Below are 27045 nucleotides of genomic sequence, written 5' to 3'. Positions count from 1 at the left end.
TATTACTGTCTAATCCACAGTCTATATTCAATTTCACCACCAATTGCCCCGATAATGTCCTTATAGCTTTTTTTTTTTTCATTTTTCTTTTTTAGTCCAGGATCCAATCCCAGATCACAGTTGTTTTTAGTAATCATGTCTCTTTAATCTGGAACATTTCCTCAGCCTGTCTTTGTCTTTCCTGATCTTCGTATCTTTAAAGAGTAAATGCCAGTTATTTTGTAGAATGTCCCTCAATTTGTCTGATGTTTCCTTGTGATTAAGTTCAGATTATGCACTTGGGGCAGAAATACTACAGTGAGTAAAGTCATGTCCTGAGTTTTCAGTGTGTCTGATTAGTAGCCACAGATGTCAGCTTGTCCCATCGTTGTGATACCAACTTCGGTTGTGCAGTTAAGGTGGTGTCCACTGTACAGTTGCTGTTTCTCCTTTTGTAATTAATAAGTAATTTGTGCAGAGGCACTTTGAGATTATGTAAATAATACATGATCTTTCACAATCATCACGCAACCCTTGGAGCCAGGCACTGTCATGATCATATCACAGATTGGCTGACCAAGGCTCAGATTTTATAACCAGCTCTAGCTCAAGGTCACACAGCAGGTGGTACTGGCGGAGCTGCATCCTGCCTCCTCACCTGAGCCCTTGACCACTGCTCTGTACTGTCAGGACTTGCTGGGGCATGACACAGGTGCTGGGTCCCTGGCAGGTCCTGATTGGAAGCCAGCTGCCCCACCCATTCGGGCTGACCCTCTATGGAGAGCGCATCTATTGGACAGACTGGCAGACCAAGAGTATTCAGAGTGCCGACCGGCTGACAGGACTGGACCGGGAGACCCTGCAGGAGAACTTGGAAAACCTCATGGACATCCACGTCTTCCACCGCCGGCGACCCCCAGGTAAGCTGCCCTTGGCCCACACTTGCTTCTCCTCTGCTTCCCTCTGCAACGGTCCTTCCCGTTGACCCACTCCTCTCCACCCAGTGTCCACACCATGCGCTACGGAGAATGGCGGCTGCAGCCACCTGTGTCTTCGGTCCCCAAATCCAAGTGCCTTCAGCTGTACCTGCCCCACAGGCATCAACCTGATGTCAGATGGCAAGACCTGTTCACCAGGTAGGTCTAAGCATCACAGACCCAGACAGAGCCTCTCTGGGAGGGGCAGTGGCTCTCTTTCTTCCCTGCAAGTGGACTCTGGTGTGGTCTGAGAAACCTAAGCTTTTAGAGGCTTAGGGGCGAGACAAAGCTTTGAGAAAAAAGAAGAGGTCCAGAGGAGCAGGCAGACAGGATTAGAAGCAGGATCCATCTAGGTCTCATGGTATCTTCATGCATATTAGAAAAAGATGCTCCTTTCTCAGACCCTTTACTTTTATCTGTTGGGAAATTGTCATACTATACTGATTCGGTTATAGAACAAGTCAGTTTTGTTCCTTCTGCCCAGAATTGGTATAGTAAATACTAGAACATACGATATCTACAATTTGATGGTACCTCCTTTGGAAATGGCACTTTTGTGAGTACACACAACCAGCACAGCCTTCGTATAACCTTAACTGAAAGGTCTCAGAAGCAGGACCTGGCTGCCCAGATGTTGGATGTTGGGGTTTCTCCCTAGGGGCTGCTGCACGGTAGGCTGCATTTGAACCCTAACTTCCTGGGGAATTAGAGCAAGAAAGGAGCTCTGAATTGTGCTTCTCAGGTTGTGGGTGAAACCCTCCTTCACCTAACATGAAGTTTCTTTTTTTTCTTTTTTTTTTTTTTTTTTTTGCGGTACACGGGCCTCTCACTGCTGTGGCCTCTCCCGTTGCGGAGCACAGGCTCCGGACGCGCAGGCTCAGCGGCCATGGCTCACGGGCCCAGCCGCTCCGCGGCATGCGGGATCCTCCCGGACCGGGGCACGAACCCGCGTCCCCTGCATCGGCAGGCGGACTCTCAACCACTGCGCCACCAGGGAAGCCCAACATGAAGTCTCTTAAACTTCATGGTAAAAGGTCTTTCAAAGAGGTTCATTTTCATGATATTAGTAAAGAGTTATGACTGTGTATCAGACCCAATGCTAAGGGTTTTCTGTATGTGATCTCTTTTATTCCTTCAGCCACCCTGTTATTGTCCCCATTTTACAGATGATGAAAGTGAGGCTTAAGCAATTTAAATAATGTGCCCAGGATCACAAAACTAGAAACTAATGGAGACAGGGCATGAACTTCAGTTTGCCTTACTCCAGATCTCCTTAATGGCTGTGCCAGGATGACTGTCCTCTTTCCTTCTCTCCCCACCTGGGCAGGCATGAACAGTTTCCTCATCTTCGCCAGGAGGATAGACATACGCCTGGTCTCCTTGGACATCCCTTACTTCGCCGATGTGGTGGTGCCCATCAACGTCACCATGAAGAACACCATTGCCGTTGGAGTGGATCCCCAGGAAGGTCTGTGTGGCCCCCCCTCCTCTCCTGGCCCGCTGTCCCTGCCTTAGAGCAACTGCTGCCCTTGCTTTCCCACCACCTTTGCCTCCTGGTCAGAGCCTGGGGGCTCCCCGTTCTCTCTGGCTCGACCCCCGCCCCATCTCTATAGCACTTTCTCTTTGGGCATGAGGGCATGAGGTTTGAGGGCCTTCCTCTTCATCTCTGCCAAGAGCTCTCCTGCTATGATATTTCTATATTCCCCTTGATATCCTCTGCTCAGGGGTTTAGGGCTCTCTGACATGCCCTGGTGTCTCAGGGCATGTTAGCTGTGTGTGTTCCTTTGCGGGGGGCGGGGTGAAAGTCCAGGCTGAGCCAAGGCTTCCCTTTCCAGGAAAAGTGTACTGGTCAGACAGCACGCTGCACAGGATCAGCCGTGCCAATCTGGATGGCTCACAGCATGAGGACATCATCACCACAGGTGGGCCTTGCTCCCAGCCCAGGGACCACCTGTCTGGCTACAGAGCTGGGGAGATATCCCATCTGTTTTAAGGCAGGAGCCAGTGTGCTGTCTTGACTTCCTGCAGGGCTGCAGACCACGGATGGGCTCGCGGTGGATGCCATTGGCCGGAAAGTGTACTGGACAGACACGGGAACCAACCGGATTGAAGTGGGCAACCTGGACGGGTCCATGCGGAAGGTGTTGGTGTGGCAGAACCTTGACAGCCCCCGTGCCATTGTACTGTACCACGAGATGGGGTGAGAGCAGCTCTGTGGCTCCGGGCTGCGGGACGGGCTGGCTCAGCTGGGGCGAAGGATGGGGTGAAGGCGGGCAGTGGAGAGCAAGCATGCTTCAAAGGAGCGCTGAGACTGACCTCTCTGGGGCACTTCCACTTCCTTGTGACTTCTTTCAGGGTGGCAGTATAGGGTAGAGGTTAAAAGCATGGACCTCGGAATCAGAAATCCAGGATTCAAATTTCTTCACCATTTATTAGCTGCGTCTGTCACTTTGGGTCCAATATTTAACCTCCCTGGTCCTCAGCTTCCTTGCCTTTAAAGCGGAGCCGAGAATGAAAATGCATGCCTGTGGACCTTGTGAGGATTAAGTGGGATAATGCATGGAAAGTACCTTTTTTAAATTGTAAAAAACGTAACATTAAATTTACCATCTTAACCATTTTTAAGTGTTACAGTTCAGTAGCGTTAAGTATATTCACATTATTGTGAAACAGATCTTCAGAACTTTTTCATCTTGCAAATCTGAAGTTCTGTATTCCTTAAGCAGCAACTCCCTTTTGTGCATGTAAATACTTTTCACAGTGTTCGGCATATTGTTAAGTACGCACAGTACACAGGAACTGTGGGAATAACCGGCTAGTGTTGTTTCTTGCCCAGGTTCATGTACTGGACAGACTGGGGGGAGAATGCCAAGTTAGAGCGGTCTGGAATGGATGGCTCAGACCGTACCGTGCTCATCAGCAACAACCTAGGGTGGCCCAATGGACTGACTGTGGACAAGGCCAGCTCCCAGCTGCTCTGGGCTGATGCCCACACGGAGGTGAGGGTCCTGCTCCTGCTGCCTTGCCGAAGCCTGGGGGTATGGGAGGGGCCTATTGGGGGTCTCCGCTGAGGGCTCCCAGTCTTCCGACAGCCACCCCTCGTCCTCTCCTTCCTCTACAGCGAATTGAGGCTGCTGATCTGCATGGTGGCAGTCGGCACACGCTGGTGTCACCCGTGCAGCACCCCTATGGCCTCACCCTGCTCGACTCCTATATCTACTGGACCGACTGGCAGACCCGTAGCGTCCACCGTGCCGACAAGGGTACCGGCGGCAATGTCATCCTGGTGAGGTCCAACCTGCCAGGCCTCATGGACATCCAGGCTGTGGACAGGGCGCAGCCACTGGGTGAGAAGACCGCTACGGCTGTAAGCCAGAGCCCCTGACGAAATTTCGGAGGGTATCTCAGCATCAGAGATAATATCCAGAGCACAGAGATGCCTTTACAACCAGAGAGACAGGGACCTGCCTGGGCCCCCTTGCAGGATCAGGCTGTGTTCCCTCTGGCTATGGCTGGTACTGCAACAGCAGGGTGCTGTCACCTTCGAAGGACTCCTGGAGACACCCCTGCTCCTTTTGCCTCTTCCCTGCCCGGCACCGAATCCTGTTATGTAGAATAGCAGACAGTCAGGCACCAAAAACTAGGGCCTTTGTAAGACTCACACCATATTCCAGGCTGGGTGTCAAAACTCGTGCTTCTCTTTCTCAGGTGTTAACAAGTGCAGCTCGAGAAATGGTGGCTGCTCTCACCTCTGCCTGCCTCGGCCCTCTGGCTTTTCCTGTGCCTGCCCCACTGGCATCCAGCTGAAGGGAGATGGGAAGACCTGTGACCCCGCTCCTGAGACCTACCTGCTCTTCTCCAGCCGCGGCTCTATCCGGCGTATCTCACTGGACACCAGCGACCACACAGATGTGCATGTGCCCGTTCCCGAGCTCAACAACGTCATCTCCCTGGATTATGACAGTGTGGACGGAAAGGTCTATTACACAGATGTGTTCCTGGATGTTATCAGGTATGAGTGTCCCCGAAACCTCCAGAGGACACAGACCTGCTTCTGACCTCTGATGGGTGAGGTTATGGTCTGTGTTGACCTCTAAATGGACTAAGTGATTCTGCAACTTGGGTAGTGAGTTCTGGCCCTGAACTGTATGCTTTATAGTGTTATCACTTACAGCAGAGTTTCAAACTTTTGGTTTTTTTTGTTTACTTAAAGATTATGAAGTGTTTCAAGGTTTTTTATTTTTTCTGGTCACGCCACTCAGCGTGTGGGATTTCCCAACCAGGGATTGTGTCCCCTGTGGTGGAAGTGCCCACTGGACCGCCAGGGAGTTTCCCTATTTAAAGATTAATAGGGGGGGCTTCCCTGGTGGCGCAGTGGTTGAGAATCCGCCTGCCAATGCAGGGGACACGGGTTTGTGCCCCGGTCCGGAAGGATCCCACGTGCCGTGGAGCGGCTGGGCCCGTGAGCCGTGGCCGCTGAGCCTGCGCGTCTGGAGCCTGTGCTCCACAATGGGAGAGGCCACAACAGTGAGAGGCCCGCGTACCACAAAAAAAAAAAAAAAAAAAAAAGATTAATAGGGACTTCCCCGGTGGTCCAGTGGCTAAGACTCCACACTCCCAGTGCAGGGGGCCCAGGTTTGATCTCTGGTCGGAGAACTAGATCCCACACACAGGCCTCAATTAAGAGTTCGCGTGCCGCAACTAAAAAAGATCCTGCATGCTGCGACTAAGACCCGGCGCAGCCAAATAAATAAATATTAAACAAAAAAGGATTATTAGAAGCCCAGTATGTAAAACAAACGGATAAAGTCAGGCTGGGGACCCGGAGCTTTCTACCCCTACCATTGGGCTCTGCAGGAGCTCCAGTGATCCTCTAAGACTCATTGATCGGTTGGCCATGTAGCCAAACCAAGTATCTGTATTATATAATGCAGGAACGCTGGCCAAATGCCAAGGCTTATGGTTATTTACAAGGTTGTGTTGGGTTTTGTTTTTTAATATTTTTTGTTTTATTTCTTATTATTCCAATTTTTTACCCCGACACAGCTGAGGAATGTGGTACCCTGTTACCAGTTAGAGGGTTTTACCGTATGGCAGAGATTCTCACGTGGAAGAACAGGAGCATTTCCCTTTTGTTCTCCCTGAGGGGTGTATTAGAATCTGGGAGCGGGTGGGCGTATGTAGTTTAGAAAAGTCCCCTGTGTATTTGTGACATGCCCCCCATCCTGAGGTTGAATTCCCTGGTGTAGGACTGCTATAAAAATGCACGGTAGATTTTGGAAAAATCTGCCCTTTCTCATAATCACTACCTAGCAATCCTTGTGTCCTCCTTAAGGTGTATGGGGTTTATTAACCTGTCTTTTGGCAAGACATGGGCCCAAATGCCCCCTACTTACAGCAGGAAACACTCTGTCCTCCCAGTAATTCATTCAGTTTGGCGGATATTTTGAATACCTGCTGTGCTAGATGCTGAGGAATGTACTTATAAATACTTGGCCCCTGCCCCTATGGAGCTTACAGTGTAGTGGGAATCCACTTACGGGAACATGGATGAAAGGGGTATCAGCCTATTGCTGATCTGGTCAGTCATGCAACCCTGGGCTGTTCCCCAAGGCGAGCAGATCTGAATGGCAGCAACATGGAGACGGTGATCGGGCGTGGGCTGAAGACCACCGATGGGCTGGCGGTGGACTGGGTGGCCAGGAATCTGTATTGGACAGATACAGGCCGAAACACCATTGAAGCATCGAGGCTAGACGGCTCCTGCCGCAAAGTGCTGATTAACAACAGCCTGGATGAACCTCGGGCCATTGCCGTCTTCCCCAGGAAGGGGTAAGTTTTTGGCCAGCAGAAAAGAGACCCAGGGAAGAAGGGCCTGGTGAAGAGGCTCTTGAAAGATGCCTATCTATTAATGGTATCTGGGTGTCCCTGTATTCTCTCGAGCTCTGGTGCCATCTTCCCATGCCTTGCCGATGGCACTGTTGTGTCCCAGGTACCTCTTCTGGACAGACTGGGGCCACATTGCCAAGATTGAACGGGCGAACCTGGATGGCTCTGAGCGGAAGGTCCTCATCAACGCGGACCTGGGTTGGCCCAACGGCCTTACCCTGGACTATGATACCCGCAGGTGGGAACCCTGTCCCAGGCCGCCTCCTGGAAGTCAGCTGGGCAGAGGAGAGGATGGTTGAGATTGAAGTAGTGAAAACAAACAAGTAGAAAGCTCCTTGGTAGGTAGGGAGAAGTAGGAGGGAACAAATTCTTGGAGCAGGTGTTGCTGGATCCAGCACTCAACCCTCAGGTGGGGATGATCCGGTTTGCATGTTTTTCATTTGAATGCTTTAGCAGAGCGCGTCCTCTGGCTGGACCGCAGATCCCACTACCCCGCATCCAGTTAACCGCTGATTCTTTGCACTTGTTGCTCTCCTGATCCCATCGGGTATTGGAATTTGCAACTCCTGATCTAAATTAAAAATACTGGAGGGCAGGAGAAGAGGGAGGAAGGGGCTCCAAAGCCGTCAGTTCTCCTTTCCGCTCTCAGAAGAAGGGAAGGGGAATCAAAGTCACCTGGAGAGTTGGACTGGAGGAGAGGAATGCCCTCTTCCGTTAACTTCACTGGGCTCTTTGCAGACTGAGTCTCTTCTTGAAGGGCGTTCATAAGACTGTGGGCTTAGATTCTTGGGTAGGAGTCAAAGGGTGATCAAGTCGTTGCAGAGGAGCCTGGGGGCTGGCTCCTCCGAGGTCGCTAGATTTCGACCCTCCCCAGAACAGCCCTGGCCTCCCCACTTACGAGTCACCAGCCAAGTTCCGCTCTTCAGCTTGGGGGATTCCCAGTGACCTCTCATCAGGTCAACTTGACTGCTCACAGCACCTGTCAGTTCAGCTCAGGAGGGGACAGCTAGCTCCCTGAGGGCAGGGCTGGGCTCCCTGGCAAGTGTTTTCAGCAGCTGCCTTTTCTCCTTCCCTTTACAGGATCTACTGGGTGGATGCCCATCTGGACCGGATTGAGAGCGCCGACCTCAGTGGGAAGCTCCGGCAGGTCTTGGTCAGCCATGTGTCGCACCCCTTCGCTCTCACTCAGGTACTGGCTCAAGCTCAGGCAGCTTACTTTAGTGGGCAGAGGTGTGCAGTGGCTGAGAGCCAGAGTTTTGAGGCAGGTAGCCGGTCGGTAAGTGTTTATTGAGTGAGTACGTCCCATGAGCCAGCTCTGTGGGTTCAAGTTCTGCCTGTGTCATGAAGTAACTATGCAACTTTGACAAGATAGTGAACTTCTCTAAGCTTCACTTACTTATAAAATAAATGCGTTTAATAATACTATCCTCCTGAAATATACACAAAGCATTAGCAGAGTATCTGGCACTCAGTGCATGTTATTTCTAATCATTTTATTTAGTATTAGCTGTCATTTTTTTAGAGTTCTAACCCTGTATAATAATTCAAGAAAGGAAAAAAGGTATACCAAGCCTGGGGCCAAAACAGGGATTCTCAATCATTTAAAAATCTTTGTCCCTCGGGAGGAACACTCCCAAACTCATTCTACAAGGCTACCATCACCCTGATACCAAAACCAGACAAAGATGTCACAAAAAAAGAAAACTACGGGCCAATATCTCTGATGAACATAGATGCAAAAATCCTCAACAAAATACTAGCAAACAGAATCCAACAGCACATGAAAAGGATCATACACCATGATCAAGTGGGGTTTATCCCAGGAATGCAAGGATTCTTCAATATATGCAAATCAATCAGTGTGATACAGCTATTAACAAACTGAAGGATAAAAACCATATGATAATCTCAATGGATACAGAAAAAGCTTTTGACAAAATTCAACACCCATTTATGATAAAACTCTTCAGAAAGTAGGCATAGAGGGAACCTACCTCAACACAATAAAGGCCATGTATGACAAACCCACAGCCAACATCATTCTCAATGGTGAAAAGCTGAAACCATTTCCTCTAATAAGATCAGGAACAAGACAAGGTTGCCCACTCTCACCACTATTATTCAACATAGTTTTGGAAGTATTAGCCACAGCAGTCAGCGAAGAAAAGGAAATAAAAGGAATCCAAATTGGAAAGGAAGAAGTAAAGCTGTCACTGTTTGCAGATAACATGATACTATACCTAGAGAATCCTAAAGATGCTACCAGAAAACTACTAGAGCTAATCAGTGAACTTGGTAGAGTAGCAGGATACAAAATTAATGCACAGAAATCTCTTGCATTCCTATACACTAATGATGAAAAATCTGAAAGAGAAATTAAGGAAACACTCCCATTTACCACTGCAACAAAAAGAATAAAATAGCAAGGAATAAACCTACCTAAGGGGACAAAAGACCTGTATGCAGAAAACTATAAGACACTGATGAAAGAAATTAAAGATGATACAAACAGATGGAGAGATATACTATGTTCTTGGATTGAAAGAATCAACATTGTGAAAATGACTATACTACCCAAAGCAATCTACAGATTCAGTGCAATCCCTATCAAACTACCAATGGTATTTTTCACAGAACTAGAACAAAAAATTTCACAATTTGTATGGAAACACAAAAGACCCTGAATAGCCAAAACAATCTTGAGAAAGAAAAATGGAGCTGGAGGAATCAGGCTCCTGGACTTCAGACTATACTACAAAGCTACAGTAATCAAGACAGTATGGTACTGGCACAAAAACAGAAATATAGATCAATGGAACAGGATAGAAAGCCCAGAGATAAACCCACGCACATATGGTCACCTTTTCTTTGATAAAGGAGGCAAGAGTATACAATGGAGAGAAGACAGCCTCTTCAATAAGTGGTGCTGGGAAAACTGGACAACTACATATAAAAGAATGAAATTAGAACACTTCCTATACTTCGCTGGTGGCGCAGTGGTTAAGAATCCGCCTTCCAGTGCAGGGGACACGAGTTCAATCCCTGGTCCGGGAAGATCCCACATGCCACGGAGCTGCTAAGCCCATGTGCCACAACTACTGAGCCTGTGCTCTGCAGCCTGCAAGCCACAACTGCTGAGCCCACGTGCCACAACTACTGAAGCCCGTGCACCTAGAGCCCGTGCTCTGCAACAAGAGAAGCCACCGCAATGAGATGCCCGTGCACCATGATGAAGAGTAGTCCCCGCTCAACACAACTAGAGAAAGCCCATGCACAGCAACAGAGACCCAGTGCAGCCAAAAATCAATCAATCAGTAAATTAATTAATTAATTAATAAAAAAGAACACTTCCTAACACCATACACAAAAATAAACTCAAAATGGATTAAAGACCTAAATGTAAGGCCAGACACTATAAAACTCTTAGAGGAAAACATAGGCAGAACACTATGACTTAAATCACAGGAAGATCCTTTTTGACCCACCTCCTAGAGTAAAAACAAAAATAAACAAATGGGACCTAATGTAACTTAAAAGCTTTTGCACAGCAAAGGAAACCATAAACAAGATGAAAAGACTTTCGACAACACTCAGAATGGGAGAAAATATTTGAAAGCAACTGACAAAGGATTAATCTCCAAAATATACAAGCAGCTCGTGCAGCTCAATATCAAAAAGACAAACACCCCAATCCAAAAATGGGTAGAAGACCTAAATAGACATTTCTCCAAAGAAGATATACAGATTGCCAACAAACACATGAAAAGATGCTCAACATCACTAATCATTAGAGAAATGCAATTCAAAACTACAATGAGGTATCACCTCACACCAATCAGAATGGCCATCATCAAAAAATCTACAAACAATAGATGCTGGAGAGGTTGTGGAGAAAAGGGAACCCTCTTGCATTGTTGGTGGGAATGTAAATTGATACAGCAACCATGGAGAACAGTATGGAAGTTCCTTAAAAAACTAAAAATAGAACTACCATGTGACCCAGCAATCCCACTACTGGGCATATACCCTGAGAAAACCATAATTCAAAAAGAGTCATGTACCACAATGTTCATTGCAGCACTATTTACAATAGCCAGGGACATGGAAGCAACCTAAGTGTCCATCAACAGATGAATGGATAAAGAAGATGTGGTAAATACATACAATGGAATATTACTCAGCCATAATAAGAAACGAAATTGAGTTATTTGTAGTGAGGTGGATGGACCTAGAGTCTGTCATACAGAGTGAAGTAAGTCAGAAAGAGAAAAACAAATACCATATGCTAACACATATATATAGAATCTAAAAAAAAAATGGTTCTGATGAACCTAGGGGCAGGACAGGAATAAAGACGCGAACGTAGAAAATGGACTTCAGGACACGGGGAGGGGGAAGGGTAAGCTGTGATGAAGTGAGAGAGTAGCACTGACATATATACACTACCAAACGTAAAATAGATAGCTAGTGGGAAGCAGCTGCATAGCACAGGGAGATCAGCTCCGTGCTTTGAGACCACCTAGAGGGGTGGGATAAGGAGGGTGGGAGGGAGATGTAAGAGGGAGGGGATATGTATGGGGATATACATACGCATACAGCCGATTCACTTTGTTATACAGCAGAAACTAACACAACACTGTAAAGCAATTATACTCCAATAAAGATGTTAAAAAAAAAAAAAACCTTTTCCCCTCCGGCTTCCCTGGTGGCGCAGTGGTTAAGAATCTGCCTGCCAATGCAGGCGACACAGGTTCGAGCCCTGGTCCGGGAAGATCCCACATGCCACAGAGCACCTAAGCCAGTGCACCACAACTACTGAGGCTGCGCTCTAGAGCCCGCAAGCCACAACAACTGAGCCCACATGCCACAACTACTGAAGCCCGTGTGCCTAGAGCCCATGCTCCACAAGAGAATCCACCGCAGTGAGAAGCCCACATACCGCAATGAAGAGTAGCCCCCACTCACCTCAACTTGAGAAAGCCCACGCACAGCAACGAAGACCCAATGCAGCCCCCCAAAAAAGGAATAAACAAAATAAAATTAAAAAAAAATCTTTGTCCCTTTTTGACAAACATCCACTCTATCTATATTCTGTATTATATCCTACCAGCCAATAAGATTTTGTCTGGCTTTACTTAATGATAGGCTTTTCCCCGCCGTACTCCAAATGTAAAACTACAGGATTATATTGAATTTAGTTTTTCAATCTACAAGTTTCCCCTGAGGTTTCTGACGTATACTGCAGGGATGGGAGGGGAGCCCCCTACATTGCCCTTTCTCACCCCTGGTAGAGAATCTCAGGATCACTGCATTAGAGGTCAGCTGCCTGCAGAAGTAACCAGAGGACTTGGGCCAGGGCTCTGAGTGATGGGCCCAGAAGAACAGGGACCTAGAAGGACTGCCCCCCCCGCCGCCCCCTCACAATTTACTCCTGTTTGCTAGGTACAGGAATTTATTTATTCACTGAGCCACTGGGTCACCTGACTGAAAGTGTTAGTGCTGGAAATTGAGAGATGAATGAACCACATTCTTGTTCTTGAAGCACTTAATCTGGCAGGACAGACAGACATGTAAACAAATGACCACAGAGTGTCAAAACTCACTTGTGGAAGTGAGGACAAGCTCAGAGCAGCATGGAGAAAATGGTGAATTCTCTACGGATTGGGGGAGATTTCCTGGATCATGTCCTATCTGGGGATGCACAGGAGTGGACATGGTGGATAAGGGAAGAAGAGGGCGTTTGGATAGAGGGAACACACGGGCTGGAAGCTGTACCAGGGTCTGCCTATTAATAGTTACTATTTTGGGGGTTTCCCTATTGAGCAGCAGGACAGGTGGATCTACTGGACAGACTGGCAGACCAAGTCAATCCAGCGTGTGGACAAGTACTCGGGCCGGAACAAGGAGACGGTGTTGGCAAACGTGGAGGGACTCATGGATATCATCGTGGTTTCCCCTCAGCGGCAGACAGGTGGACTCCAGGCTCCTGAGCCTGCTTCCTTGCCATTGGTGGGGGTGGTTGGTCACCCTGAGGACTGTTAATGACCAAGACAGTTAGAGCCACAGGAGAGCCTTTTGGGTCACATCTTAAGTTCTTAGACCTTTCGGCCCCCGACGTGATACCCCTCCTGCCCCACGGTCCCCAGGGTAGCCCCAAATCTCCTCCTTTTTGAGAAGTGTCAAATTAGGAGACTCGATGCTGCCCCAGGCCAGACATTCACCTGTGCTTTGCCCCCAGGGACCAATGCCTGTGGTGTGAACAACGGGGGCTGCACCCACCTCTGCTTTGCCAGAGCCTCAGACTTTGTATGTGCCTGTCCTGACGAGCCTGACGGCCGGCCCTGCTCCCTTGGTGAGTTGGACTAGTTGGCCTCCTGGAACAGCAGAGCCCCTGGAAGGGCAGGGGATCAGCAGCCTCAGCTTTGTGCTTCTGGGTGAGATTTCCCCTCGGGGGTTCTTACAGCAGAGTGACTGGGAGCAATGCGTTTGAGCTTTGGAATGGCACAGACCCAGGTTTGCTGGCTTCTGGCATTTACTAGGATGGAAATCAGGTCTCCCGATTCCCTGATCCCTACCGTGACCTGTGCGTTATTCTCTCTTCCTGCCCTTTGTGGGCCAGCTAGCCCATCCGGGGCTATTAATGTTGGAAACTGGGACTTCCCTGGTGGCGCAGTGGTTAAGAATCCGCCTGCCAACGCAGGGGACACGGGTTCGAGCCCTGGTCCGGGAAGATCCCACATGCTGCGGAGCACCTAAGCCCGTGCGCCACAACTACTGAGCCTGCGCTCTAGAGCCCGTGAGGCACAACTACTGAGCCCATGTGCCACAGCTACTGAAGCCCGCGCGTGCCTAGAGCCCGTGCTCTGCGACGAGAAGCCACTGCAATGAGAAGCTCGCGCACCGCAACGAAGAGTAGCCCCCGCTCGCCACAACTAGAGAAAGCCTGTGCGCAGCAACGAAGACTCAACGCAGCCAAATAAATAAGTTAAATAAATAAATTTATAAAAATATATATATTGGAAACCAAATCCTTTTTATGTACAGTATTAAGAAGGACATCTAACGGGGGTGCCTAGGATCAGGGCAGCTAAAAGATTGCTGTATCAAGTTCTCCACATGCTACTCTTGGACAATATGTAGATATTTGTGGCTCCAGTGATCCACTCAAGTCCTTGTTTTCTCTCCAGTACCTGGCCTGGTGCCCCCAGCTCCCAGGGCTACCAGCGTGAGTGAAAGGAGCCCCGTGCTACCTAACACGCTACCGACCACCTTGCGTTCTTCTACCAGCTGGACCCGCACATCTCTGGAGGAGGTGGAAGGGAGGTAAGTGGGTCAGTGTGGAATTGGGGGCTCTTTGATTCAAATTGCCATCCCCTGCCAGCAGAAGACCATAGGCCCAGCTTGATGTTTCTGGCAGAAGGGAGGTAGATCACATCATTAGCCACCAGTCCCTGCTACTTGGGACTGGAGATGATATTTAGACTTGCAGGTTGTTGCAAGCAATTCTTTTTTTTTTAGCTCTGAGGGCAAGAAGCTTTAAGAGGAACTTTAGAGAAAAATCACTCAGGAGGAGTTTCTGCCCGGCATTCCTCCTTCTTCCTTTCTTTTAGTGACGTTGGCTCTCACAGAACAAGTTTAGCACGTGGTCTTGTCCTACAGTTTACTTAGAAGCCACCAAGTCATAGTGGTCTCCGGGCTGTGGCTTTTTAACTTGGGACATCCCCAGGGATGTGATGGCCTTAGTTTATAATGGCCTGTAACACTCAAACACACATGCGTGTATGTGCATGTGCACACACACACAAACACACACACACACACACACACACACACACCATTATTAAATAAGCAAGCATAACCATGAACAGTTCTCAAATTAAGTGTAAAACATTATATTTCATTAGACTAAAGGTGCTGTCAATTTAAAATGCATCCTGGGCTTCCCTGGTGGCACAGTGGTTGAGAGTCCACCTGCCGATGCAGGGGACATGGGTTCGTGCCCCGGTCCAGGAAGATCCCGCATGCCGCGGAGCGGCTGGGCCTGTGAGCCGTGGCTGCTGAGCCTGTGCATCCAGAGCCTGTGCTAGGCTATGGGAGAGGCCACAACAGTGAGAGGCCTGCGTACCACAAAAAAATAACTAAATAAAATAAAATGCATCCTGATTTGAGAGATTAAACTGAAAAACTGACCAACAGCAACTGTGAGATGCCATTAATTGTAAGACACAGTCCTATCTCAGAGATATTAGAATATAGAAAAAATGCACATCTTAAAATTGATGAAATACCATGTTATATTCAATTTAGAGAAAGTCTTATAAATATGTTTTTTATTTACACTTTGCAAAAAAATCATCTGGAAATACAGACAGGAGTAAAAAAGAAATAAGTACTCATATAATTACCTTTAGTGTTTTTTTCTGATTTGATATATGTGTATATTGTGAAATGATTACCACAGTAAGTCTAGTTAACATCCATCACCACACGTATATACATTTTTTTTCTTATAATGAAAAGTTTTAAAATCTACTCTCTTAGCAACGTTCAGATATACAATATTGTTAACTATAGTCACTATGATGTACATTACATCCCCAGGACTTATTTATCTTATAACTGGAAGTTTGAGCCTTTTGACCATCTTCACTCATTTTGTCCATCCCCAACCTCTGGCAACTGCCAATCTGTATGGTATGAATTTATCTATGAGTTGGTTGTTTTTTTTTTTTTTCAGATTCCACATATAAGTGATATCATATAGTATTTGTCTTTCTCTGTCTGATTTATTTTACTTAGCAGAATGTCCTTCTTTTTCATGGCTGAATAATGTTCCACTGTATACCTATACATTTTCTTTATCCATTCATCCACTGATGGACACTTAGGTGGTTTCCACGTCTTGACTCTTGTAAATAATGCTACGTTGAACATGGGGGTGCAGATATCTTTTTGAGACAGTGATTTCATTTCCTACTCTTACTATTCTGATGTCTATCTTCCCAGGCATTTTTCTATTAGAATATTTTTCATCGTAATATTATTTTTAATATCAATGGTAACTTAAAAGAAAATTAGCACGTGATTTCAATTCTGAAGGCAGAAACATAGTAATAATTCCAAATAAGACCACTAGACTCAACATCCCTAAAATTATAAGATTTGTACATGATCAAACTTATTCTATATGCCCCATTTTCTCTTGTTAGAAGAGTTTATATAGAAAAGCAAACAGATATAAACGTGTACCTTTCTCACTAAATTTTAAGCACTAACAATCATTATTAATCTGATTTTATTCAGGTTTATTTAGAAAACTTTTGAACCCTACTCAGATATTTTCTTCCTATCAGAGTTGTATTTGAAGACTCAGTACATCTTGGTTTCAGATGCTCCTGCAGGTAGCTTTTCTCTAGCCTTTTAGGACATGTCTTTAATTGCCAGCTCATAACGTGCCACAAAGGAGTTACCATCTCAGCATTTCAAGTTAGTTATCCAAGCTCTCCCTCTGGATGTCTTGCATATTCCTTTGTGAAAGAATGAAGGAAAGAAAAACAATATATTTTTTTAAGTCTCTCTAGACCTTGTGATAATCTTGATCCTATCCAAGGTTTGCTTGGCTGGTAGCTTAATAAAGTCTGCTATTGATGTCCGTAATATTCTTTCAGCTCACTCCCAAACCTGCTTCTCCTTTTCAAAGAATCCTCTTTAAAGAGTACATATTTTAGGGAATTCCCTGGTGGTCCAGTGGTTGGGACTCCACGCTTTCACTGCTGAGGGCCTGGGTTCAATCCCTGGTCAGGGAGCTGGGATCCCACAAGCTGCACGGCCAAAAACAACAACAAGAAGAGTACACATTTTAAAACACATTTAAACACGATATAGCATCTTGAAGACAGTGGCTCATGCTGATTTCTCTGTATTTCCTTGTCCTGCCCTCTCCTTGCTTCCGCTGTCTCCTGTCTGGTACAGTCTCATATCCGAAAGCCCCACTCCCAAGCCTTTAGCCCTGTCCTTCACAGGACTTTCCCCATTTCCTGGCAGAAGGCAAGATCTTTGTTGAATACAAGTAGGCTTCACATTCAGTTTTCTCTGCCCCACAGATGCTCTGAAAAGGATGCCCGGCTGGGCCTCTGCACGTATTCCAACGAGGCCGTACCTGCTGCTTCAGGTGAGCCCTCAGTGCCCAACTGTTTTGAAAAACAAGATGTAAGGAATCTAAGTCTCCATTGATATCTTGCAGAACCTTCACGGGGACTCTTTGGGGTTGATGAACCCTTTCCTTAGACTAAATCCATAGAAAGAATAACCATAACAGCTGCCACTGCTTTCTGTGTGCTGGGCATTCGTTTAGCCATATTTATGTGCGCATGCGTGTATGTGTATGTGTTTGTATATACACACTCACCTTCAATCTCCACCAGCCCCGTGAGCAATTTATTATTTACATGTAACTGATGAGAAAGCACAGGCTTAGAAGTTAAGCGTCTTGCTTTAAGTCACACAGCTACTAAGTAGTGGAATTGGGATTGGAGAGGCTGACAGAGTGACAGGTTTCTTCTCAGCCCCCTCCCCCTTCCCGCTGTGGCCTCTTCTCTGAGAAGGAGGCCCCCAGCCATCCTCGGATGGTATGGGATGCAACCAGCTGCAAGAGGAGCCCTCCATCCTCCCACCCCTCACACCGGCTAGAAGACCGTTGGAGGGCCCCACCTAGCGTCCCTCTGCTCTTCCTAGGGGAAGGACTTCATGTCAGCTATGTCATCGGTGGACTCCTCAGTATCCTGCTTATTCTGGTGGTGATCGCGGCTTTGGTGCTGTACAGGTAACCTCGGCCCCACTGCAGTGGCTCTGTGTTTGCTGTATGTCCCATTAGCACGTTTGGGACCTCCTGAAGTTGACAGCTCACTGATTCCACCTGTGACCAGCCTCATTTCAAAGCTGGGTCCCTGTCGGAACGGCACAAGGGAAGGGTAGACACCTGAATGTGCACCCTTCTTCCCCAGTCACAGCCCAAGTACGTTCCTCATTTCATGACCACAGCAACGCTTGGGATTTTCCTTACAGACGAGGATACTAAGGACACAGAGGGTGTTACCCAAGTTCACACAGTAAGAGGCAAAGCTGGTACTGACTCTAGCCATCTTTGCTTTTTCCACCACTCTACACTACCTCAAGCCATTGAAGCTGGAAAGGATTTTCTCTTCACGCAAACACAGCCCTTTACTACAATGTGGGGTGATATATCATTGCTCGGTAGGGATCATCCTGGAAAGGTGGAATGTGTAGTATTCAATTTAGAATCTTCCTTTTATGACCCTCTCTGTATATATTTTCTCCTACATGCTTCAAATGCAGCTTGCAGCAAAAATGTCAGGATTTTGCTGCTGCTGCAGTGGCTTCTACTACCACCACCAACAACAATAATAGTAACAGCTACCATTTAATGAATATGTATCAATGCCACAACAACCTTGTAATACAGGTGTTATTATTCCTCACTCTACAGATGAGGCGCTAAGGCTCAGAAAGGTTAGATTATGTCCACCAATACCCCAGCCAGTAAGGAACAGAAGTGGCATTGAAACGTAGGTCTCTCTTGACTCTAAAGCTCAGTGCATTTGTTATCTATTGCTGTATAACAAATTACCCTGAAACTTAGCACCTTAAAATTACAACCACTGATTATCTCACAGTTTCTGTGGGTCAGAAATCTAGGTGCAGGGACTTCCCTGGTGGCGCAGTGGTTAAGAATCCGCCTGCCAATGCAGGGAACACAGGTTCAAGCCCTGGCCCGGGAAGATCCCACGTGCCGCAGAGCAACTAAGCCCGTGTGTCACAACTACTGAGCCTGCGCTCTAGAGTCTGCGAGGCACAACTACTGAAGCCCACACGCCACACCTACTGAAGCCCGTGCGCCTAGAGCCCATGCTCCACAACAAGAGAAGCCACCGCGGGCTTCCCTGGTGGCGCAGTGGTTGAGAGTCCGCCTGCTGAGGCAAGGGACACGGGTTCGTGCCCCGGTCCGGGAAGATCCCACATGCCGCAGAGCGGCTGGGTCCGTGAGCCATAGCCGCTGAGCCTGTCCGTCCGGAGCCTGTGTTCTGCAGCGGGAGAGGCCACAACAGTGAGAGGCCCGCGTACCACAAAAAAAAAAAAGAAAAAAAAAAAAAAAAAAAGAGAAGCCACCGCAATGAGAAGCCCACGCACCGCAACGAAGGGTAGCCCTCTCTCACCGCAACTAGAGAAAGCCCGCGTACAGCAACAAAGACCCAATGCAGCCAAAAATAATAAACAAATAAAATTAAAAAAAAAAAAAAAAGAAAAAAGAAAAATCTAGACGCAGATGAGCTGGATGCCTCTGCCTCAAGGTGTCTTACAAGGCAGCAATCCAGGTATTATCAGCCAGAGTGTGATCTTATCTTGAGGCTTGACTGGGGAAGGATTCCCTTCCAAGCACAGGATTCGGTTCCTCGCAGGCTGTTGGCTAGAGGCCTCCCTCAGCAGTTTGTTGCCTTGTGGGCCTTTCCATAGGACAGCTTTCAGCATGGCAGCTTGCTTCCCCCAGAGCAAGAGTAAGAGAGAGGGGAGGGAGGGAGGGAGGGCAAACTAAGATAGAAACCAGTTTCCTTGTTAGGAGTTTCCTTGTAACTTAATCTAGTATACCTCACTTTTGCACGTTCTGTTCATTAGAAGCGGGTCACCAGATCCAGCCCACACTCACGGGTCAGGAATTCAGAAGGTGTGAGTGCCAGGAGGCAGGGACCACTGGGCCCTCTTAGAGGCTGCCTGCCACGACTTGGGTTACAGCTTCCCCAGATATTATCCCCATACAGATCTGAACTAATTTCTCATCACTTTTTCTCCTAAAGACACAGAAAATCCAAGTTAACTGATCCTGCAATGGGGAACCTGACCTACAGCAACCCTTCCTACCGAACTTCCACTCAGGAAGTGAAAATTGAAGCAATCCCCAAACCAGCCATGTACAATCAACTGTGCTATAAGAAAGAGGTAAAACTTAAAATTTATATCCAAGAGTTTGTTTTTGGAGGGGGGGGGGTGGATTATGCTCCAGTGGCCTGAGTAGATCAGTAAGGGATGCTGGGTAGTCCATCTACCATTTTGGAAGTTATAGTGAACAGAAGAATGGGAAGTGATTCGGTTTCTGGAGAGGTCTATAACTTCTGAGGGGCCCTAGTGAGAGCAAGGTTAGAAAGCAGATCCCAGAAGGTTTAGGTCTGAAAGCATGTGAGTGTGCACCTCCCTGCCAGGAGATATTTTCCCAGGCTCGGGCGTTCCTTCCCTCCTGGAGCTGTCATGCCCCAGCAGTGGGGCTGTGCCCCTCTGAAATAACCCCAAACTCCTAAGAAACACTAGAAAACCCAAGAGCTCCTGGACTCTCCCTTTCTAACCTCTGATCCAAGCTTTTGGCACCTGTAGTTGGGAATGGCTGGAGTTTTGCTATTCTTCCTCTTATCACATAATCTAGAGGGATTTCTCTAGAATTCTGAAAGGTTATATGCTTTTGTTCTTTTAACTCCTTTGTTGCTGCAGTGAAAATTTATTTGCTAAATGTTTAGGCATGAAAAATAGTCCCGTTTTGACTAGGGAATATGTAGCCTGGGACTTAGATTTTCCTAGTCTGATATGACCCTTGTTTTTTTCTAAAATCCTGTAACCCTTCATTAGAAATGATCCCTTATGAGACCTAACCCATCTACCCTCTTGGCCTGTCTAGCACAGTCAAAGCCAGCCCTCACACCTATAGGGCATACTGAATACACTTTACACAATAATCCTGTGATTTCAGGATCCGTGAATTTCCCTATTAAAACAAAGCGTCCACTACAAGCCAAAACAGAACCTGCAGGGATAGCTTGCAGATTTAGGGATGGTAGACCCCTTCTCTGTTAACATCTTTGAGAGAAAGACTCTTGAAGCTTCTTGGGTTCCTGGAGTGTCTGATGCCCCAGAAAAGAACCCCAGTGAGGGCTCTAGGTTAGCAATTAAAATCATGTGACTCTTTCTCCTGTTGTATGCTTTTTCCTCAGCAGCTCTTTCACCCCTCTGATAGTCTTTCACCCTTTCTCTTCTGATTTCCTCTTGATTTCAGGTACCTGTTGCTGTGTGTTTGTAGAGGGCGTGGTTATCACCCAAATTGCTAGTGCCACGTCACCCACATCTCCCTGACTTACCCCACGTGTCTCTGTGCTGAAGACACTGAGTGGTCTGCATCTTATCTGACACTAATTCAGCTTGGAGGGTGTGCTGGGTGACTGGGCATGTGTGTGAGTGCCTTGATCAAGGAAGCTGTCACTCCCAGAGGGCAGGGACCATATTTTATATTATTTAATCATCAAAGTATCCTGCTTATTGAAGGGAAGGGGCTCAATAAATATCTGTGGAACTGAACTGTTACTAAAGTAGAGCAGCAGTTGCAGGGCTCTTGGCAGGAACACTGTCCCAGGGACAGAGCCCAAGCCATGGCCCATTTTCTCTTGGCAGTGACGGCATGTTGGTTGGTATCCCCCAGAAACCAGGAGTACGCCTACCCCTTGAGGAGTCCATAAAGGGAGAAGCCTGAGTGGAACTTAAGGCTGTCCTTGGAACAGTCGCAGGTTGCTTGGAAATGGCCCTGAGGCTCCCGGGAGTAGAGCCAGAATAACCTCCCACAAAAGCTTATAGGTTACAGTACCCCCAGTGGACCAACAGAACTCAACTAATAGGGTTTTCTAGAGCCCTCCTGTCTTACTTTCTAAAACTTTGCTTCTTGAAAGTTAGAAAGAAGAGAATTGAGAATAAACTAGCACATGAAACTGTATTCAGTATCTTTTTTTTTTTTTTTTTTTTTTTTTTTTTTGCTGTACGCGGGCCTCTCACTGCTGTGGCCACTCCCGTTGCGGAGCACAGGCTCCGGACGCGCAGGCTCAGCGGCCATGGCTCATGGGCCCAGCTGCTCCGCAGCACGTGGGATCTTCCCGGACCGGGGCACGAACCCGTGTTCCCTGCATCGGCAGGCAGATTCTCAACCACTGCGCCACCAGGGAAGCCCTGTATTCAGTATCTTATAATAAGCTATAATGGAAAAGAATCTGACCATATATATATATATATATATATATATATATATATATATATATATATATATATATAAAAAACTGAATCACTTTGCTGTACGCCAGAAACTAACAATGTAAATCAACTATACTTCAAAAAAAAAAAAAGAATAGCACCAAGGTAGTTTAAAATTTTGAATAAATGCACATTTAATTGCTTTTGTCAGTTGCTTCTGATCATGTATATTAGCATGCTGTCCCATTAATAAACCCCGTTAGCAATGTAATAATAGCTAACATGATCTAGCGCATGTCATGCGTCAGGCACCCACTAATTGCATTTCGTGGATTGCCTCATTTAACCGTCACAGCCGTTGGTTATGAGGTACGGATGCTGTTCCTCCAAAGAGGTGAGCCTGAGTTTTGGAGGTGCTCAGTAATCTGCCCTGAGTTTTGGAGGTGCTCAGTAATGTGCCCGAGGCGATGCAGCCAGTGAGCGGCTCGCGGAAGTCGCGGCTCCCCCTCTTCCCTGTATGATAACGGTGATAATCACCACAGCTGCTCCTTTCCTTTCCGCCTCAGCCTCGTCCATTTGCTCTGACTAAATTTCCCCATTTGCTTGTGGGATTCTTGCACTCTTCATGCCCACGTTTAGCCCATCCACTGCCTCTCTAAGTTCGTCATGAGATCCTTTGTAGAGAGCCAACCAACTGACCGTGTCTCTCCACTCTCCACCCTAGGGTGGACCTGACCATAACTACACCAAGGAGAAGGTCAAGGTTGTAGAGGGGATCTGCCTCCTGTCCGGGGACGATGCTGAGTGGGGTGACCTCAAACAACTGCGCAGCTCCCGAGGGGGCCTCCTTCGAGATCACGTGTGCGTGAAGACGGACACCGTGTCCATCCAGGCCAGCTCTGGCTCCCTGGATGACATGGAGACGGAGCAGCTGCTGCAGGAAGAGCAGTCTGAGTGCAGCAGCGTCCATACCGCAGCCACTCCTGAAAGACGGGGCTCCCTGCCGGACACAGGCTGGAGACACGAACGCAAGCTCTCCTCAGAGAGCCAAGTCTAAAAGGCCCACGTTCGCCTCCCTCCCTGCCTGTTCCTCCTCCTTGGTGGACTTCCAGCCCTCGTGCTCGCTTATACAGCAGGCCCCGTCCTGCCTCTCCTCCTCCCGCCTCGTAACTGCTCCCAAGCCCTCCACCGGAGCTGTTTTCCACCTGAGTTCGTAACTACCTGTGCACAAGAAACGATGGGGCATCCTGAGAATTTAGACCTGGATTTTACCACGAACCTCACCTCATGCATGCCATCCGGAGCCCCCTTGAAACCAGGCTCAGTAATGATTCCTCGTCAAGACAGAGCTCCACCTCCCCTTCCCCTGGCACCCTCAGTGCCTGCCCCCCACGAGCTGATGATCCAGGACTGCACTCGCTCCATCAGAGCTGGCCTGACCACATCTCTGAGGGAACTTGCTGACCGGGGGCCGGGGCGGGGGGGGGTGGGTCATGGGTAAAGAGAGAGATGAAGGATAGAGGCTGAGAGAAGGAGGAGTCAGCCCAGCTGGCATGGGCATCTGGAAAACCTCCAGCCTCGAGTGCATTGACAACATGAAAAAGCTTTTAAGGGTGATTGGGCCTGGGTGTCCTCTCCACGGCCGGCAATGGATATTATTCTTGCCCTGACATTTGTTGTTTCTTCAGCTGCAGATACTGATGAGGTCTGGGTGTGGCTCAAGCTGTTCTTCCTCCTGCTAGAATGCCTGGAGCCTTTTCTACCTTCACATGACTGGGGGTCTCTATCACATGGCAGCTGGCTAATATGAATTCCCTCCTGCTGCCCCCAGGTTGTGAGCCGGTGGCTTGAATGTGTGTGGGACCCTCAGGGCTGGGTCTCTGCAGGGTCTGAGAAGCACTGCTCAGACCAAACTTAGCACATCCCCTGAACTATGATGTTCTGCCACTTTCTCCTTCCTCATTCTCTGGGATTCTGAGCACAGAGATCCTGAAGCAGCTTTCCAAAGAAGGGCCAGAAGTTTCCATAAATGGTCAGGAAGAGCGATTGAGTTAGAGACTTGAGGCAGCCAGGGCCTAAAGGGAAGTATCCACGAAGCTTGAGCCTCCTGTGTTCTCTCTCAGGTGCTCAGAGATCTAAGTGAGTAGACAGAGAGCCTGCGGCTGTGGGTGGTGAAGTTCCCATTCCGACTCTTCGAGCTAAGTGACTCCCTTTGCATGCTGAGGTGCCATCACTTGGTTCATGCTTATTCACACGAAAGGCATGTGTGTCACACTAGTGTCAGGGGAGTTGAGACTTTTTACCTTCCTAAAACTTCTACCTAGCTCTTCTTTTTTTGGGGGAGGGGGGTGCCTAATTTGCTTTTTCTGACCTAGCCTTGTAGGCACGTATGGCGAAGAGGCCTAAATAAAGACACAGAGTGGGGGGCAAGGAGTAGGAAGGTAGAGCGAACCACTGAGGAAGCCCTTTCAGCCCAGGGCAGATCCAGACCTCTTTCACCCAGGGATCAAAAGCAACAACAGGAACTGAGAATGGGGGGGGGGTGCTTCGAGGGGAAGTTTCCAGATTTGAAACAGGTCCTGGGGTTCTTGGTATTGAGAAATCAGCTGCCAAACATGTGAGTGAAAAGGGAAGATCAGAGCAAACCTTTTCTGGTCAGTTCTAAGACCGCTAGAGACAGGTGCCAGGCTCTTAGCCCTGCTCGCAGTAGCCAGCCCCAGGTCTAGACCCTCATAGGACAGCCAAGCCAGGCCAAGCAGGCTTTTCCAGTACACAGAGTGGGAAAGGAAAGGTCCTCCTCCTGGGAGGAAAGGGGGACATTTCACATTTGATGGGGCAGTAAAAGAAGGAGCCCTTTGGGTCCTCGGACTCCTGGTCGGGCATGGGGAGAAAGTAGCAAAGTGGCATTTTCTTGAACAGAAAGGGGGAAGGATCTTATTGCACTTGGGCTGTTCAGAATGTAGAAAGGACATATTTGAAGAAATATCTATTTGAGCACTGATTTACTATGTAAAAAGCAAAATCTCTCTGTCCTAAACTAATGGAAGTGACTCTCCCACGCTCATGTGTAATGGTTTTAACGTTACTCACTGGAGAGATTGGACTTTCTGGAGTTATTTAACCACTATGTTCAGTATTTTAGGACTTTATGATAATTTAATATAAATTTAGCTTTTCTTAATCACCTTGCCTGGCTTGGAGTCATGACTAAGAACTGCAGCTGCTCGGTCTGGCAGAAACAGGCTGTGGAAGACCCGCTTGCAAACATCACCTCTCAGTCTCTTGGGGATGTGAGGACAATGAAGAGATAAAGGGTGGGAGGTTCCTGACTGGAGGTTCAGCTCATCTTGAGAAGACAGGTTAAGACCAGAGTTCATTGGCTTCTGAAATCCTCATTTCCTCTAGAGGAGGGTGGCTGATAGGTTTCATCTTGAGTGCCAACTCTGGTTGGTTATGGCTGCCTGAGGTTCTGTCCAGAGCCAAGGGGAAAAGGGTCATGATGGTTAGTGGCGTCTCCTTTGGGCACCAAAAGGAAGTGTCGTGGCACGTATACCGTGTATCTTCTATTTCTGTTCTAGGTTGACTTTGCCTTGCAGTGATGGTCACTGGCAAGACTGTCTGATGTCTTGAAGTAGAAGTACTGGGATGGGGACACGAAGGGCTAACTCGAGTCCTAGATCTGCCTCTAGCTCTGCTGGATCTTAGTCATGTTTCACAGTTACTCTGAGAATGGGTCAGTCGACACTAAGATTCCTTTTATTTTTAAAAAGCTGTCTACTCATAGCTCATCCATTACATCTGAAGCCTAGAACAAGGCGTTGGGGGTCTCTTTTCAGGTACCTGGACAAATAATACCTCTTAGTGAAGATTTGGGAATCATGCAAGTCTTAATGCCAGTTACGGAATTTGATGTCAAGGGTCAATCGTTGATTTTCTAAGCCATAAACCATTTATAGAACGTTGCTCCCATTCATTCATTCATCTGCTAGGGGCTAGGCACTGCCCAAGCATAACCAAGAAAGAGTATCACAGAGCTTAAAGTCTACCAACAACCCCACCCCACCCCCCAAAAAAAGAAAAAGAAAGCAAGGACGGAATCCTTTTGAATGTAAGTGACAAGAGATCAGAGTATAAACTGCAGTGTATAATTCTTCCAACTTTGGTGAGGGATAGGTGTGCTAGAACAAAAGCAAGTGGAATAGCTCAAGGACAACCATCCACCATTCTTTTTTGGAAAAAAAAAACCCAAAAAAACTCACAACAGAGAGAAAAGGAGGACATTTGAAGCAATGAAATCTAGCCTAATGCACAAGCCTGTATACCTGTAGGAAGTACCTGTTTCCAGAGCCTCAGAATAAGTGCCCTTTTCCATAGCCTCAAGCTTTGAACAGTGACCACTATAGCTGGGAACTCAGGAAGAACTTTTCAAATGGGAAGAAAAAAATGAATGCATTGAACACACACCATTTGCTTGTAAAACTGCAAGTGTTTCTGGAAGAACAAAATTTGCTGAGTGCATTTTGCTAAACTGACCATGCTGCTACTTCAGAAGGGGATGGGAGAGGACCTGATGGCCCAGGTTTTGACGAGAATTTGACCACTTGGCGAATGAGAATTTTGTAACAGCGTCAAGGACTAGCACCCTGTTTTCAGGTTATGCTGGCTCTTAGTTTCCTAATCAGTAAAATGGAAAGGTTGAACCAGATGATTGCTAAGGTCATTTCTGGCCTGAGACTTATATTTATGTTCCTTCCAGGAAATCCTGGGGATGAAACAAGAGTTGAGAATTCCCTGTCTGGTTTTCTGGATATAAAACCTGAAAATGATAAGTAGGGAGCTTTTGAGTCGAATTCTAACAAACTGGACATATTTTTGCAAACTAATTATGTTCAAAATATAGTCACTGCCTTTCTTTCTATATTATTTGAACAAACTGCAACCTAAAATGAAAAGATCTCTGTAGCCCATAAAGAGGTCTCCATGGCATGAACTGAAGCTTTCACCAAACCTAGGCCTGAAGAAAACAAAGTCAGTGCTGCATAGGAAGCTGGAAAAAGCATCTACAAGAGCTGAGGGTGCATGATGTTCTAAGTGTAATGCACTGACACTCAAGGGCATCTTTAGTCAT

The 27045-nt window shown here is 47.4% G+C and overlaps 1 protein-coding gene across 1 annotated transcript in view; it reads left to right on the top strand.

Moving 5' to 3' along the window:
- Nucleotides 1-25101, top strand: part of LRP4 (LDL receptor related protein 4) — a 53800-nt gene extending 28699 nt beyond the window's left edge. The window contains exons 21-38 of the mRNA XM_059068374.2: nucleotides 710-899; nucleotides 984-1115; nucleotides 2284-2424; nucleotides 2792-2878; nucleotides 2985-3156; nucleotides 3793-3955; nucleotides 4078-4303; nucleotides 4665-4968; nucleotides 6570-6788; nucleotides 6949-7083; nucleotides 7926-8034; nucleotides 12672-12816; nucleotides 13084-13197; nucleotides 14033-14168; nucleotides 16949-17016; nucleotides 17580-17667; nucleotides 19715-19856; nucleotides 22642-25101. Of these exons, the coding sequence (XP_058924357.1) occupies nucleotides 710-899; nucleotides 984-1115; nucleotides 2284-2424; nucleotides 2792-2878; nucleotides 2985-3156; nucleotides 3793-3955; nucleotides 4078-4303; nucleotides 4665-4968; nucleotides 6570-6788; nucleotides 6949-7083; nucleotides 7926-8034; nucleotides 12672-12816; nucleotides 13084-13197; nucleotides 14033-14168; nucleotides 16949-17016; nucleotides 17580-17667; nucleotides 19715-19856; nucleotides 22642-22974 (2904 nt within the window). The 3' untranslated portion in view covers nucleotides 22975-25101. The remainder of the gene's footprint in view (nucleotides 1-709; nucleotides 900-983; nucleotides 1116-2283; nucleotides 2425-2791; nucleotides 2879-2984; nucleotides 3157-3792; nucleotides 3956-4077; nucleotides 4304-4664; nucleotides 4969-6569; nucleotides 6789-6948; nucleotides 7084-7925; nucleotides 8035-12671; nucleotides 12817-13083; nucleotides 13198-14032; nucleotides 14169-16948; nucleotides 17017-17579; nucleotides 17668-19714; nucleotides 19857-22641) is intronic.
- The last annotated feature ends 1944 nt before the right edge of the window (nucleotides 25102-27045 follow it).

Source organism: Kogia breviceps, chromosome 7 (genome assembly GCF_026419965.1).
Source record: "Kogia breviceps isolate mKogBre1 chromosome 7, mKogBre1 haplotype 1, whole genome shotgun sequence".
Taxonomy (NCBI): Eukaryota; Metazoa; Chordata; class Mammalia; order Artiodactyla; family Physeteridae; genus Kogia; species Kogia breviceps.
This window is presented reverse-complemented; position numbering and strand designations above follow the sequence as displayed.